Source organism: Notechis scutatus, chromosome 5 (assembly GCF_049901735.1).
Source record: "Notechis scutatus isolate UNSWTSFEM ecotype Mainland chromosome 5, rNotScu1.2, whole genome shotgun sequence".
Taxonomy (NCBI): Eukaryota; Metazoa; Chordata; class Lepidosauria; order Squamata; family Elapidae; genus Notechis; species Notechis scutatus.
In genome coordinates, this window is record NC_142013.1 from 56,723,623 (window position 1) to 56,740,238 (window position 16,616).

Below are 16,616 nucleotides of genomic sequence, written 5' to 3' on the forward strand. Positions count from 1 at the left end.
TAACTTGAGAACTACCTATACTAGGTTGTTGTGTAGAAGCATAATTAAAATCCTAGTCAAACATTTTATGTAATTAATTGCTCTTTTCTAGCATTTAGGGGTTTTTAACTTAAGTCTAAAAAATAGTTTTATATATTATTCTTGCCTTTTGCGATAGGTACCGCAATTTCCGCACTTTCACTTCCCCGCGACCAACACAGTTTTCCTGCTTAGCTGTAGACTCCAGTGGAGAAATCGTTTCAGCTGGTTCCCAGGATTCTTTTGAAGTATTTGTGTGGTCTGTGCAGAGTGGACGACTTTTAGATGTAAGACATAGGCACTTTTTATGGTGCTTGCAGTAATCCATTTTGACACAAATGTTACTCTTATCAGTGTTGCCCTTAAAGATGAGGTCTTATTAGTACAATTAGTAGAAGTGATTATTAAAATCAAACATTGAATTCCTGTGAATTTTTAAGCAGATTATTTATGTGAAAAAAATAAAACCAGATACAGTTATAGAACTCCTGATTTTGCAACCATTTCCCACAGTTATTAAGCAAATCATCATGGTCATTAAATGAATCACACTGTTGTTAAGTGAATCACACAGTTAAACAAATAGAGCTTTCCCCCCCATTGACTGCTTGTCAGAAGCCTGCTGGGAAAGTTATAAATCATGATCACATGACTGCAGGACATTGTAACTGTCAGGTGCCAAGCACCCAAAGGTGGTGCAATTTTGTAAGGATTGGATTGGACTCTTCAGTAGCCCATAGATAAAATAAATGATGATTTCCTTTTTTAATTATAAGTGTTTTACTTATTTCAAAATTAAAATACAAAATCCAAGAAAAGAAAGAAAAGAACAAAGAACAAAACAAAGACAAAAAAAGAAAAAAGTGCATAAAATGAAATGCAAACATACACATAAAATGTCCCCCTTGGTTGAATACTGATAAATATATTTCAAGAATTTTTATTATAATTCTCCATTGTTACATAGATACTTTTTTCATTAGGTATTAGATGGTCATGAAGGCCCCATCAGTAGTCTGTGTTTTAACCCAGTGAAGTGTGTTCTGGCAAGTGCCTCTTGGGATAAAACAGTCAGATTGTGGGACATGCTAGATAGCTGGAGGACCAAAGAAACGCTAACACTAAGTTCTGATGGTAAGTCTGTTGAAATGTATGACTATTTTTATCTTGTTTGAGTGATGTTTGCAATAATTATGGAGTAGAATGGAGTGAAGCCAAATTGCATGGAGACCTCAGAGCACTGGTGTTGGAACAAAAACTTCCCTGTGACACAATTTTTATTAATGAGTCTGAATTGAGTTTTACTTTTTTTATTTATTTAATACAATTTAGAGGTTGCGTAACTCCAATAACTCTTGAGTGGCTTATATTTAAAAATGTAAAAGCAGTGGTGGTATTCAAATTTTTTTACTACCGGTTCTGTGGGCGTGGCTTGGTGGGCATGGCTTGGTGGGTGTGGCAGGGGAAGGATACTGTAAAATCTCCATTTCCACCCCCACTCCAGGGCAAGGATATACTGCAAAATCTCAATTCCTTCCCATCCCACTAACTTGCTTTCCAGCTCCGTTCTCCTGTGCAGGGCAACAAAAGACGACCCAGCTGATCAGCTGGGACTCCGATCAGCTGGGACTCGGGAGGCAGCGAATAGATGGGGGTGGGGCCAACCAGAGGTGATATTTACCGGTTCTCCGAACTACTCAAAATTTCCGCTACCAGTTCTCCAGAACTGTCTGAATACCACCTCTGATGTAAAGCAAGGAACAGTGTAAAAGCATCTAGAAAGCAAAGTCTGAATAATGATAAAATATCATATATAGGGACTCAACCACCATTCTGTCCCAAAACCTGTGAGAACAGCTATGCTTTCACTGCCTTTCTGAATATCATGTGGGTGATAGCTACACAAACCACCAACTAATCAGATGGGAAATTATATTGACTATGTTAAAACTTTCCGTGTTGCACATGTGTTTTAGTATAAGAAACAGGACCATCTTTACAAACTCTGGAATCTATGTTTGTGGAAATTTAAAATATAACAATTGGTCTCTGATAATTGTTTGAGGGAGGTAATGCAATCAAAATGCATGTAATGGAACAAAACTTAAATAAAGTTTGCCTTGGATTTTCTTTGCAGTGCTTGCTGTTGCTTTTCGTCCGGATGGCAATGAGCTTGCCGTAGCTTCCTTGGATGGGCAGATCACTTTCTGGGATCATGAAAATGCAATGCAAACAGGATCAATTATGGGGCGACATGACCTTCAAATGGGGAGGAAAGAACTGGACAAAATAACTGCCAAACAAGCTGCTAAGGGCAAGTGGGTATTCATGACCTTTTTATCTTTTTTTTCCTGTACTGGTATTTATTATAATTGGTGAAATCTTTTATCTGAATGTTCGAGTTTTATTACTATAGGCTTATTTTAGTATTGGAGTGCAGAGATTTGCTTTGCATGCTTTCTATGGTTTTCTTTTGAATATTTAATCCTAAAATTATAGGTATTTATTTAAATCAATTTCCAGCCAGAGAGAAAATATGAAAATATAAAATTTTGGGTGGAACCCTTAGAAGAAACTTATAGAATCATGGACTGTAAAGGTTGGAAGGAATCTTGAAGATTTAGTTCAACCGAAGCTTTATTTGAAACATAACCTTGAATGATTTTCTGAGATCTACCAGCCACCTTTTTATATCTCTTTAACCGACAAAGGTTATAAAGAAATAAAGTGAACAAGTCAGGAATGTGTTCAATTTGTTTGAATTTTACATGGGGATATTTTTTTTACAAATATCTCTTTAGATTTTCAAATCTCACAAGTTTTGAGTAAGATTTAAATAAAATATATCTGCACGTATGGATTATCGCACAAAATTATGCTTGAAAAATTCCCAACCCTATCATATAGGATGCAGGCTGCAATTATTCCAGAGTAACTGCTCAGGGGTGAGAACTATAAACTCTGTGGTTACCGAGCTTGGGATACATGTAAAATTACTGATTTGAACTTCTTTTTTCAGATCTTTTACAAGTCTGTGCTATTCTGCTGATGGCCAGTGTATTTTGGCAGGAGGTCTGTCAAAGTATGTTTGTATTTATCATGTCAAGGAACAGATTCTCATTAAAAAGTTTGAAATATCTTGCAATCTTTCCTTAGATGCAATGGAGGTTAGTATGTGTGTTGTATGTATGGGATAAATCTTGTAAGTTTATGAAATAAAAATATGGTCACTTTTGCTATTTGCCTTGCCACACATTATTTTTAAATTATGCTAATAGTAAAAGTACCGTATTTGCCGGCGTATAAGACGACTGGTATAAGGCGACCCCTAACATTTCCACTCAAAATATAGAGTTTGTTATATACTCGCCGTATAAGACTACCCCTCTTCCACACACCTTCCACTTTTGCACTTTTTTTTTTTTTTTTTTTTGAGCACTTTTTTCTGCTTTGGACAATTTTGAAATGAGCTAATCCAATTTTGAACCAAGAATATGCCAATAGCTATGGAGTTTAGAAATGAGTTTTAAAAATATTTTTCATTGCTTACCATTAAGCGTAAAATATGTTGTAAATAAAATGAGAACACAGGAAACATTCTCTTCTCAATACAGCTGATCTCTCTCTCTCTCTCTCTCTCTCTCTCTCTCTCTCTCTCTCTCTCTCTCTCTCTCTCTCTCTCTCTCACACACACACACACACACACACACACACACACACACACCAAAAACCGGACACTGAAAAGGCTGCCAAGGAACAGTATATTCAATGCCTTCTCTTTAATCAAGAAACAAGGAATTCCTTAGAATCTTTTTTTTTTTTTCCCCAAGTGGCCCTCTTTAAAAAAATATATGGAGGTAACACTTTCATTCAAAAAGTCTTCCAGTATCTGGAGTCGCTCAGACATATTGAAGTGAGGCAGGAGAGTAAGTGAAATTTGAAATGATCCAGCTACAGTTTTCTTCCCCTCCGCCCGAAGGCCATTATCTCCACATCAAAACGACGAGGGGAGGCAAAGAAGCCAAACACGCTAAAAGGATCTCTTTATTTTTTCCTACACAAGGTCACACCTACTTTTCCGCATTCAAAGGACAACCTCTCCTCACCACCACCACACACACACACACACCCCAATACCCGCAAACAATGTTCTGGGCATTAATCACCATTGCTACATTAACCTGGTAAATTTATACCCTGCCTCCCCCACTGTTGCTTTGACGGCAGGATTTCACACAGCCAGGCGCTCGCTCGCTCTCTTCTCCGCTCTCCCACCGTTCGCACATGTTGGAAGCACCGTAAAACCTGATAACTCACCCGGGGCTCCCCATCCTTAACCTACAGCCGCCCGCATGCAAAACCTGCGTGCAAAAAGAAAAAAGAAAAAGAAAAAAGTACGCCGCACGTGAGGATCTTGAATCCTCTCCTCCCCACCGCTAAGGAAGGAAGAGGGGAAAGGTTGCGCAGCGTGTGGCGAGTGACACCCGCCACACACACACACACACACACACACACACACACACACACACACCCGCTCCCCCCAGCCTCCCTCCCGGCTGCAACTCAAGCTCGAAGTGGGAGTCGAGTCCTCCCGGCGTATAAGGCGCCCCCCACTTGGAGGCATGTTTTTCAGGGCAAAAAAGTCGTCTTATACGCCCGGCAAATACGGTATTACTTGACTGAGAAATTTAAATTTGTGTCTTTGGCTATGTTGTTGTATGTTTTATTTTACAGGAATATTTGGATCGCAGGAAGATGACTGAGTTTGGGAGCATGGCATTAATAGAAGAAGGAAATGGGGACGATGATGATGTTATCATTCCTCTTCCAGGAGTTAAGAGAGGTATTAGTTAATTTTAAATAAAGGTCTCCAAATCATGTGTATTAGATTGATTTAAATTTTCCTGATGAAAAGGGCAAAGTTTTAAACTAGTCCTTTTGTTTCCTCTCATTTTGACAAAATGATTGAATCTTAGTTTGGAGATCAGCCAGTGTCTTTACTGAGGAATGAGAAGCATTCCCCCAGGTTATGGCCGTTGGAAAATATTTCATTGTATTGAGTGTTTTATGACATTTTTTCTTCATTATCTGATTATTTTAGCTAATTCAAAGGTTTAGCAACTTTTGCACTTAATAACATTAGTGTTTTCACTACTGCCCTTACTATGTGTATGTATCGCTACTCCCACCCTCCCTATGTTGCCTGAATTTAATTAATTTGGAATAATTCATAACAAGACAAAATCGGCTTGATCAATAAATACTATGATCCCAGTATGCTTGCTAAATGTTTGTAAAGTTGGCAACTGACAAATGTAAATGTTCCAAATGATTGCTGTGATAGTAACAATTGTATGCATCACATAAACATTTGTACTGGTTAATATGTTGAACAAGGACAGTCATTTACTTCCCAGGGTGGTAATGGTTTGGGTGCGGGAACATTGATGGAGGAAATGCCCTGTCCAATAATAAGTTTTTTAAAGAAAAGAAATGTAAATGTATCTGTGTGGTTCTTTCTCTTGCCATACTTCTTTTGTAGAAAGAATCAATTTACGGTGTCAGCACTGGTTTGTACAAGGAAATTATTGTAGGAAATTATGTTGCTTTTTGCTTTCTTTTCAGGTGATATGAGTTCTCGGCATTTTAAACCAGAAATAAGAGTAACATGCCTCCGCTTCTCACCTACTGGTAGGTTTTTAGAGGTTCTTTTCGTTACTTGAAAAATGTTCTTCATTTCTGTCTGTCCACCTATCCTCCCACACAGGGGTGAGATTCAAATTTTGTAACAACCGGTTCTGTGGGCATGGCTAGGTGGACATTGCCATGTGACTGGGTGGGCATGGATTCTTCTTTTCTTTTTGCAGCAACCCTTCTCCCCCCGTTTTTTGGGCCTCAGGGAAGCCCAGGCCTTTTTGCTCCCAGAAGGCTTCCCTGGGGCTCAGGAAGGAAAAAAACAGAGCATGAGGGGGCACGCAGGACCCCCCTGCGCTCCATTTTGGGGCCTTCTGGGCATCAGGGAAGCCTCCTTGGAGAGGTGTCTTTGCCCCCAGGAAGCTTTCCTAGGGCCCAGGAAGGCAAAAAATGGAGGGGGGGGCGGGGGTATGCTGAGTGAGTGACTGGGAGTGACTGGGCATGGAGTGACTGGGCATGGAATAATGCATGGAATAATGCAGTCAGCGATGTCGGGCATGCGCGCGATGTTGCACATGTGCAATAAGGACTGACTGGGCGGCGAGGAGAGGGGCCAGCTAAGGGCACAATTTGCCGGTTCTCCGAACTGCGCAGAATCATAACAACCGGTTCTATAGAATCCCACCCCTGCTCCCACATCTCCATAGTTTTAGTTAATATCACAGTACTTCTCTTTCAGGAAGAAATTGGGCAGCAACCACTACAGAAGGTCTTCTTATCTACTCTTTGGACTCTAGTCTCACCTTTGATCCATTTGACTTAGAAATTGACATTACTCCTAGAAATATTCGTAAAGTATTGACCCAAAAGGAGTACACTAAGGCTATTGTCATGGCTTTTCGACTAAATGAGAAGAAAATGATTCAAGAGGTTCTAGAAACTGTGCCCTATGATGAAAGTAAGCTGGACTACTATTACTAGTGTGATGTGATGGTTGCAGAAAACAAAATTTCCTAAATTTCTAAGTTGTTAGCAAAACTTGATGTGTGTGTATGTGCTAAAGAGAAGGAAAAATACAATATCTTGAATAATTTGAGTGTTTTAAGTGAATAGGAGAATTATTAAATATCACACGACAAAAAGTCGGCCCAGCCAGTGGATATGTCATCTGCAAAGACCCCCCACAAAAGCATAAAACTAGCAACACAAAAGGTAGACAAACACAGAGGTGTTTGTGAGGCAGTTTGTATCCAAGACTATTCGTGAATCCAAGACTATTCCTTGGTTAAAGGAATTGTGTCATGCAATATAGCATTTCCTTGCCTTCAGTTTCCTTTGCTAAAAATGCAGACATTTTCCTTCTGCACATCATGACAAGTGAACTGTTTTGACATAGTTATTCATTTGTTGTCAACTAATACATCCTCTTGTTTGTTGTAAAAAATAGTTGATATAGTCTGCTCATCGCTTCCAGACTTGTACATAGAAAAAGTCCTAGAATTTTTAGCATCTTGTTTTGAGAAATCTCGTCACTTGGAATTCTATCTCGTGTGGACTCAGAAATTGCTCATGCTGCATGGATGCAAGTTAAAAACAAGGTTAGTGAACTTAGCTTAATATGATTGAAAAAGAGAGAATACATATTATTAGTTGATAATTTTAAAAGTAGAATTATATCTACCATCAAAAGGCCAGTAGTTAGAATGTCAGTGAAACTCCATTCTTTTTTCATTGGCTTTGGTGATTTGATTGAAGACTGGAATACAAGGGAAGCAGCAGATATGCTTCAAACTGCCGTATCCAAGAAAGGTTGCAACATGTATGCTGTATGTCTGTTGTAACTACTAGCTATTTTATTGGTAATACATTAAAGATACTTTTTCAAGCTCATTAATATTTTGAAAATTAAATATAAATTAGCATTTGGGCTTTTATATTTAGCATTTCTAGGACTTATTTCCAGGGTTGTGAAAAAAATGTGCATTGGCACCAAGAAGCAACTGCATTCTTCACCATTTTTATGGTTTTGACATTTTTTGCTGCGTTTGCATGTGCATACTTTCACTACTCTGAAATGTACATCCAGGTAAAAAAAAAAAATCCTAAGATGAATCAAAATGTATCGCCTGCTTGTTGGAAATGCACCCAAGAATATGGATCATACTATCATATATAGTGGTTGTGTAGGAAAGCCCAGGAATAAGATTCAGAGATAGTTAGAAGAGATTGGTGAATTTAAGGTTGAGTACAAACTGGAATTTGTCCTGCTGGGAATCACTACAGAGAGATATAATAAGGAGTTGATGTATCTAATAATACATGTGATTACGGCAGCAAGGTTAGCTTATGCTCAAAAATGGAAATTCCTGATGAAAGTGAAATAATTAAAAAGATATGGATATGCGCTGAAATGGACAAATTAACTATTAAAAATAAGGATGAGACTGAATATTACAAAATATGAGATAAATTTTATCAATAGTGGGGAAAAAGGAAGGACTGAGAATTAAAATAAGATAAGGTTGTTAGGATAGTAGACTAGAAATATGGGAAATTTTTGATGTATAAATGTATATGCTATGTAAATATGTATTATATGTTATGTACGATAGATATGAATGACAAGCAGAATAGTCAGGATGATCACACCACATTCATTGTTTTTAATGCTTTATTCAATTAAAAAAAATAAAAATCTTGCAAAGGATGTTTGTTTTAATGTTTTAAAGTTTTTATACTAATGTTTCTTTTTCAAGAGCTTTGCACAGCCCTCATTTATAAAATGACTATTTTGTCCATTTGCAGATCAGAAAAACTGCTGCCTATTGTTCAGTTTCTTCAGAAGAGCATTCAGAAGCATTTTGAAGACCTTTCTAAACTGTAAGTATTTTGTTTGATTCCATTCTACTTAATTGAGGAGAATAAAAAAGCTGCACTATAAGATCATTTTATTTTTAAAGCATGTTTTCCCCTTTTTCCCATTACATACGGCAGGTTGTAATCTGGGTAAGTGCCAGCTTTGTCTCATTTCTCTTTGGGCCTTTTCTTATTCTCTGTAGCCCAAAGTTACTGTTTTGAACAACAGTCCATACATATGATATCAAAAACTACATTTTCTAATGGCAGCAGAAAAAGTACAGGCTTGCCTGATTTACTCTAGTATTGGATATTATGGAATACCTTGCAACTAGAAGTAACTAAGCGGAAAGGAAAGTTGTACATTTGATCAGAAACTATGTATAAATAACACATTGTAGCACATTGTATCATATGACTTCAGATTGCTTCAGAATATTGAATGATGCGTTGAATAATTGAGCGATGTATATATTTCACTGCCTCTGATTATTTGCTGTACTGTATATGTTTAGCATTGCTTTTGACTTATTTTTATGATGGTTTTTCTTTCTGCAGTTGTGATTGGAATTGTTATAACATGAAATACATTCTTTCTATTTCACAACAACGGGGTATGAAACGCAGAGCAGAAGATTCTGAACACAATGATTTGAAAAATTTGGAAGATTCCAGTAGTGAGGATTTTATGGAAGAATCAGCTGTACATTTATAGAAATATGACACTTTTTTCCATGTGTAAATTTAAACAGTGATATTCACTGAGAACTTCATAGCCCTTTGAAGTGGCCTATTTTTTAATAGATGGTTTGAATGTGAAATAATGCATCTAGGAAAAAGTAGTTTATCTTTTGTACACTTTTTTCAGTAATTGAATAGCTGGACAACTATGGTCATTAAATCCTAATCATGACTTTTTTCTTGCAGTTAGACATGTATTGTAATTTTGTTGTAGACTGCATGAATCATAAGTGTTCCTACCCATGTCTGATGCTCACAGTGTTGGTGATTTACACATTACTTAAATGATCTTTTATATAAAATCACTTCTATTAAATAAAATATATTGGGGAATAATGGAGACACAAGGACTAAAAAAATGAACTGAATAGATTCAGACTTATACTTTTTGCAAAAAACAACAACCAAAAATCATTTATTGTCCTAAAATAACCACAGATTTTCTAGAAATCCTTTGTAGAAACTTACTTGTCTCTTCTCTCAAAATTCTTGGTGTTTTTGTGAATCTACTGTCTGTAATTCCTGTGTGGAAACTTCAGCAAAACACTTGGGTAAATTCAGTGTAAAAAAATTACCCAGATCTCTTTTCTAGTTTATTATTTATATATTGATTTCAATGATTAAACCATCGGCCAGTTTCATTTGCAAATCTGTTATTTCCATCTCTTTCTTGTAAGTTATTATTTTTTTAGTCCACCTACAAATCAGTTTCAGTTTTATTCAACAGAACTTGTCCCTCTTCATTAACACCTTCTGATTCTTTTGTAAAGGTAAAAATAACCGGAATTCTTCCTGCATCCATTTATTAAAAATCTCTTTTTAAAGGAACTATCTGATGCCCTCTAGTGTTTTCAAACATAAACACTAGAAACACTAGAAAAGAAAGATCCTTTCAGTTAACTTCAAAGTCCATCTAAGCCCTTAATTGGTTTAAGCAATTCTAAAGCTAACATTAAGAATCTTTTTGCTCTAAATGCTACAATGTTTTCTTCTTACAAAACTTTAAACTTTGAACTTTTTTTAAAAAGGATTGTAGAAAAACTCACCCAATGATTTCAATAAAACTTGCCAGTCTGAATGTTCTTAATCTTTAAACAACAACAAAAATAAATGTGATTAAGAGATGAGCCTGGGTCAAACTTAAGAGTTTGCATAGATTATATTAGCATGATGGAATCCTGCGACACTCAGCCAATTATAAGCTGACTGCAAAAAGGCAATTCTTGCCATCTGCTCAAAAAAACAACAACAACACCCCAGCTATCCATAGTACATATGGTGATCTTGTGATCTCTTCTTACTCCAGGGAGATTTTGGTAGCCCAAATCTTGCATTTGAACATTACTCAGTTGCAGTGTGTCCTGTTCTATTCACCATGGTAGCTCACCAAAAGCTTTTATTTGAAATAATTGAAAATCTGATCAAAGTTTAACAGGAAGTGTTTGGACTCCATATATTATAAAAATCATTGTTGTTAGTATGTGATAGTGTATCTGTTATGCTTCGGAATTTTTGTTTGATATAGCCTGAATAGAAATTATGAAGAAATTCTACTGGTTTAATAACAAAAATGCTTTAGGCTAGAATAAATGAAGTTATTTGTATATGTTGCTCTGGAATTGTGGGCTAGCTTATTTTCCCCCTCCCCCTTGAGTCCTGTTTTATTTAAAAAGTAGTTATAAAAAAAATAAGACAAAATACCATTCAATATAGAATATATTTTTGAATATTTGAAAATGATAAATTGGGAGATATGACCAATCAGGCCTCATCAAAAAGTTATTCCACTTGCTTCATGAAGTAGAATAACAGCATTTCCCATCTCGCAATATTATGTTATTTTGCTGGATAAGAAAATATGTGTATCCTTGGGAATAAAAATATAATCATTAAAAACAACTTTGATTTCTTTTTGAGACATTTTTTTGTTTTAGATGGATGGCCATGTCATTCTGATTCATCAGAGTAATTATTCCATCTCACTTCCTTACCTTGTTTTTTAGTACTATATTAAGTGAAATTAGTGCAATATGGTGGAAAGATACAGATGTCACTATAATATGAATTCTCAGCTAAATAGAAAAAGAATCAAGTTATTTTAATGAATAGTTTTCGCTGCATCAGAGGTGAAGGCTCTTTGATTCTGTAAAAAATTAGATTGTTCATAAAAGAAATTAGTTCTAAAATCCCTGGAGGCCCTATAAAAATAGTGTTTCTGTTCCTTAACCAAGTGGGACAATGTGGCTTACTTTGCTGGAAAGAGATGACAAATGAATATCAAAAGTTGGTGTAGTTGTTAAGATAATAGGGTTGGAGACCTGGAGATTGTGAGTTCTAGTGCCATTTTAGGCATGAAAGCTGGCTGCATGACTTTGGTCACTCATTCAGCCTATCCCAGTTCCAAGTCGAGAGAAAGAAGCTGGAAATGGCAGCTGATTGGAAAAAAGGACTGTTTATTGATGAGCAGAACCAATCAAATTGGTTTGATGAATACATGGATTTTTTATAGTGCTGCAAGGGGTTGTGCAAAGCTGCAGCGATCGGCAATTCCACCAGGTTGGTTCGCTATACAAACTATCAGAATGGTTTGTATAGAATGCGCAGCTGAACGTGTTGCTTTCCCTTCCCCGCCTCCCAAACGGCATTACCGAAGAATTGGCGTGGAGCTGGTCTGACAGCGCTACGTTGCACTTTGAGGAGCTCGCACAACGCCAAACATCAAGCTGCTCCTCTCGGCAACGACCTAAGCTGTTACAAGGCAGTGACATGGGATAAATCCTCCGACCTCTAGGTGGCGCTGCGGCGTCCTCTTCTGAAACTCAGCCTTTGGAGGAGTCACTGACAAGGCTTCGGTGGCAGCGGTTCGGTTTTCCCGGAGTCGAGATGTGGGCTGCTAAATTCCTGAACGCCCGTTCGCCTCTCCTGTCCTCGGTGCTGTTGCTCTCGAAGGGAGCCCCAGCTTCCAGCTCGCCCTTTCACTCCTCGGCGCACTGCCATGGGGCTAAAGTAGCTGTGGTGAGTTCGCCTCCGCGGCAAAGGCGGCAGCCTCATGGCTGCCAGGAGGAGGAGGAGGAGGAAGCGTAGCCTTTTTCCGTCCGGCGGCAAAACCAAACACTGCAGCGTTGGGTCATTTTTCCAAGGCTGGGAGTCTGCCGCAATTGGGGAGTCGAATGGGTGCGTGTGTGGGATGGGTGCGTGTGTGTGTGAGAGAGAGAGGGGCGCCAAAGATTGGTAACAAGTGAAACTCCACACAGCTATGTAACGTGACTGTATCTGGCCGACTTTAGCTTGACTCTGCCATTGGGGAGTCACAGGAATGAAGGAATCCTAGGATTAGTCCAGAAGTCGCACGACTTTTCACAAGGTAATGTCAAGCTGCTCACTATTTTTTAATATACCAAATGGACACTTAATATAAGTGTTTTAAGACTAACGAATTTAAATATCCCCTGACACACAAATCACACCAGAAGTAAGTCGTTGAGTTACCACTGGGTCAACTCATATGTATGTGTATTCCTGCAATCATCCGGAAGCTGAGTTAACCCCAGTGGTAACTCTACTAGTTACTTTTGAGAGTAATTTGTATTTAAACTCATTTGCCTTTTAAAGCACTTATATGAAGTGTCTATTTGCTATGTTAGTAACTTGCTCATAATCACCTACTGACGTTAATGGCTGAAACCTGGGCATCCAATTGCAGATCAGCTTTGTAATGGCAGAGTGCACAATTTTTTAAAGATTATCTCTCAACTTTATGCAGCGTCTCGGGCTACAGAAAGAGGACAAAAAATGTGAGTGGAGGGACAAAACAGAATTTGTCTGGATTAAAATTAAGTGCAACAGAATTCAGTGTGTTTCATCAAATGGCCTATTACTTTAAAAAGTATAGTTGATTTACAGCATCTGGAGAGCTCTTGTGGGCTAGGGAGGCAGAGTTAGGCATTTCTGCTCCAATTTCTCTGCCTGCACAGTCTGGTATCTTCAAGATTTATGTTTAATGGGGTTAATTTTAATCTTCAAAATATTGTGCTATGTTATGTATTAGTCTTTTAAGCTATCTCTTGTTTGTATTGCTACAGATTACTTACACTGGGGTGGCCAAGGTGTCACAGACTTGAAAAGCATTTAATTGTTCTCTGTTGACACACTTTATGTATATAGACAATATTTATGTATTACATAAAGGAGCATGTGCCAGTATAACACTATATAAATCAGTTTAGAAGTAAGCTATTATTCTTGATTGAACTTCTTATTAAATTGTAACTGTATCTTCAATTCTTTATAAGAGAACAGGTCTAAGCATTCTGGGACCATCCACGTACATGTTAGAACAGCCTGCAGCTTACATTGTGCTATCAAGCCTCCAGTATTGTAGAAAATGTGGCAGAATTTCTGCCTTACCTTTTTTGAGGCAGAAAACAAGCAAAAATTGTAGGTAAGACTTACAATAGGTTTACCAATAGGTTTAATCCCACCTAATATTTCCCCCCCAAAAAAGTCCTGTTTTTGAATGCTGGTTCATTTAATTGTTCTGTTTCCATAATTTTAGGGGCTCCTACTTTATCATAAGACATACGAGACCAGAATGTAGATGTCAGAAATATTTAAGATATAATAATATAGTTGTCTTATAACAAATTAATAAAGGAAAGGAAATCAAATCTTTCCTGCTGCTTCATTCATTGCTTCTCTGTGGTTTATAAACTGCTTCTGGATATCTAACAATTTTTTTTCTTAGGAAAATTACCATTCTTGAAATGGAGAAATTATTAAAATCATTAGAACTTTCCATACAAAACTGCAAAGTACAAAATGCCACAATCGCATATTTCATATATACTTTATATAATAAAATAATGTACATTACTTGTATAAGCAAATAATCTGTAAGACTGGGTGTATTATTTTATCTCCAGATATATTTGCTCCCTCTTTTAAGTTGGTTCATAACCTTTTGTGGTCTTCAAGCTGTATCCGGCTACTATTTCTATCATCTCTGAAGTTCATTAAATTTAGCAAGGTTAGGAGGTATCTAGAAAAGGCTATTTTATTTGATCTTTATTTCTTATTACAGGTTCTTTCTGGTTGTGGTGTTTATGATGGCACTGAAATCCATGAAGCCGCTGCGTAAGTGTATTTTTAAACATTGTAGGACAACCTCCATTGCCATAAGTAAAGCTGACTGATAGATAATCCAGTTATCTAGAAAGCATTACAGCATTAAGTGACTTTCCATTAGAATATTTTGGAATGTCATTCTCCCTTCTATCAGTACTTAGTAACCGCTACATGAGAGTTGCAGAACATTAATAAATAAAATAACATTTCATCTTAAATTAATCTTGCATTTAATGGAGTACTTATTTAGGCTCATTCTGGCTTTATTATACTTTGATGATAATAAATACTGAAAAAGTCTGGATAGTGGACATGGCAATACCTGGAGACAGCAGAATAGAAGAGAAAGAACTAGAGAATAGAAAGACTGTGGCAAAAGAGAGCAAAGATACTACCAATATTAATAGGCGCCTTGGAAGGGCAGGCTGAGTTGGAAGGTAGGATTAAACATGTCAGAGCACCATTTGAACCCCCTCTGCATTGACAAAATCAGTAAATTGCAAGAAGTAGTTTTACTTGGAACAGCTTGCATCCTGTGATGATATCTTTAACGCTGTCAAACATCAATATCTGCCTATCCCAGGCAGATAAAGGGAAGGACTTGATAAAAATCCCAAAACCAATCTAAACTCCTGGCTAACCGTGTGATGAATTATAGTAATAGTAACAAATCCACAACATCTGGCTGAATATGTGACAAATCATAATTTATTAAATTTATATGTAGGATAATGGTTCATTTGAGCCGAGGAGGAGCCAATGTTGACATGTATGCCCCAAATATTTCTCAGATGCATGTTGTTGATCACAGCAGAGGGCAGCCAGCTGACAGGGAATCGAGGTAAGAATTACTAAAATATATGCTTGATTAATGATGTGCCATCAAGTTGTTGATGACTTTTAGTGACCACATAGTTAGATTTTTCTCCATGATGATCTATCCCTAACCTAGTTCTTCAGCTCCTCTAATGGTGCCCCCTTCATCAGTGTAACAATCTATCAAGTTTCTGGTGGTTGTCCTCATCTCTTCCACCTTTCCACGCACCGGAGACTTCTCCAGAGAGCTGGGTCTTCTCTTGTGTCTGAAGTAGGTTAATTTGAAATTATCATTTGTGCCTTGAGTGAGAACTCTGGTTGATTTGTTCAATAATCTTATTTGTTGTTTTCTTGGCTGTCCATAGTGTTCTTAAGTCTTTTTCAACACCAGAGTTCAAAAGCTTAAAATATTGCATGAGATAACTGTAAACTGGAAGCATTTTCTCTTGAGGTAGAGGTTTTTTCCCATATTCTGATCACAGTTCTGGAATCAAGTCATAGCTTATGAAATAGGTTTGGTAACTCTGCAATTACTAACAAGTTGCCCCAAAGGTGCTTTTTCGAAAGACAACTGGACTTTGTTTTTTCCTTGAAGACGTTTCGCTTTTTATTCAAGAAGCTTGTTCAGTACTATCAAGTACTTCAGTACTATCAAGTAGTATAAGAAGAAGGGGTTGAGACTTAATGTGGTGATTCTGTTAAAATTCCATTCAGTTCCACTTTTAACATAATTTAAGTTTTTTGTTACGTGAAGGAATTAGGCACACTGTTCTTTTTTTAAACTCTATTGATAAGCAGTACTCTAAAATTGGATGCCCAAAAAACATTTATATTTATATTCTTTTAAGAAACGTCTTAACAGAATCAGCAAGGATCGCTCGTGGGAAAATTATTGACTTGGCTAGACTTACTGCAAGAGACTATGATGCGGTAGTATTTCCTGGAGGCTTTGGAGCTGCTAAAAATCTGTGAGTATTTAATTCTATAAGTTGCCACAATATGTTACCACTACTTTCTAATTAGATGTGACTAAATGACATAGCAGGCAGTGTAAATTCTGACTGCAACCCTGAATTGAAATGAATAAAACATACTTTTAAATATCCTTTCTCAAATCATGAACAATGGAATTAAAAGTTGCGGTCCTGTTGTGGCCTGCCCCTCCAGTAGCTAAATCAGAGGAGGCGGATTGGGATTCAGGCCAATCTTAAGGCAATCTTCTGTGGAGAAGAGGGAATGGAGCTGTCAGAGACAGAGACAGAGGTGGAGCCTGAGCCATCCATCAGTCCCGAGGTGGAGAGGCAACAGCCCCCAGGTCCGGAGGTGGCTGAAGAGGAAGAGGAGGAACAGCTGGGCCCTGTGTCTGATGCGCAGATGTGGAGAGGAGAGCAGTGGGATGCTATGGAATGTGTATGTATGTCTCTGAT

General features: G+C 37.4%; 3 protein-coding genes across 5 annotated transcripts in view; 2 read left to right on the plus strand and 1 right to left on the minus strand.

Annotated features, from left to right (window-relative positions):
- The window catches only part of PWP2 (PWP2 small subunit processome component), a 28,210-nt gene extending 18,312 nt beyond the window's left edge, over positions 1-9,898 (plus strand). The window contains exons 12-21 of the mRNA XM_026674034.2: positions 158-305; positions 1,002-1,152; positions 2,156-2,336; positions 3,038-3,185; positions 4,753-4,861; positions 5,644-5,709; positions 6,392-6,610; positions 7,100-7,250; positions 8,458-8,532; positions 9,067-9,898. Coding sequence (XP_026529819.1) covers positions 158-305; positions 1,002-1,152; positions 2,156-2,336; positions 3,038-3,185; positions 4,753-4,861; positions 5,644-5,709; positions 6,392-6,610; positions 7,100-7,250; positions 8,458-8,532; positions 9,067-9,223 — 1,405 coding nt within the window. The 3' untranslated portion in view covers positions 9,224-9,898. The remainder of the gene's footprint in view (positions 1-157; positions 306-1,001; positions 1,153-2,155; positions 2,337-3,037; positions 3,186-4,752; positions 4,862-5,643; positions 5,710-6,391; positions 6,611-7,099; positions 7,251-8,457; positions 8,533-9,066) is intronic.
- The window catches only part of ICOSLG (inducible T cell costimulator ligand), a 57,257-nt gene that overhangs the window by 10,049 nt on the left and 30,592 nt on the right, over positions 1-16,616 (minus strand). For 2 of the 3 annotated variants that reach the window (XM_087966803.1, XM_087966807.1), the window contains one exon: positions 15,151-15,455. The exons of the other annotated variant lie outside the window; for it this stretch is intronic. In XM_087966803.1, coding sequence (XP_087822929.1) covers positions 15,394-15,455 — 62 coding nt within the window. In that variant the 3' untranslated portion in view covers positions 15,151-15,393. Of the gene's footprint in view, positions 1-15,150; positions 15,456-16,616 lie in introns of those variants that run through there. 3 annotated transcript variants of the gene reach the window in all.
- Positions 12,075-16,616, plus strand: part of GATD3 (glutamine amidotransferase class 1 domain containing 3) — a 10,642-nt gene continuing 6,100 nt past the window's right edge. The window contains exons 1-4 of the mRNA XM_087966809.1: positions 12,075-12,264; positions 14,330-14,382; positions 15,101-15,214; positions 16,038-16,160. Coding sequence (XP_087822935.1) covers positions 12,133-12,264; positions 14,330-14,382; positions 15,101-15,214; positions 16,038-16,160 — 422 coding nt within the window. The 5' untranslated portion in view covers positions 12,075-12,132. The remainder of the gene's footprint in view (positions 12,265-14,329; positions 14,383-15,100; positions 15,215-16,037; positions 16,161-16,616) is intronic.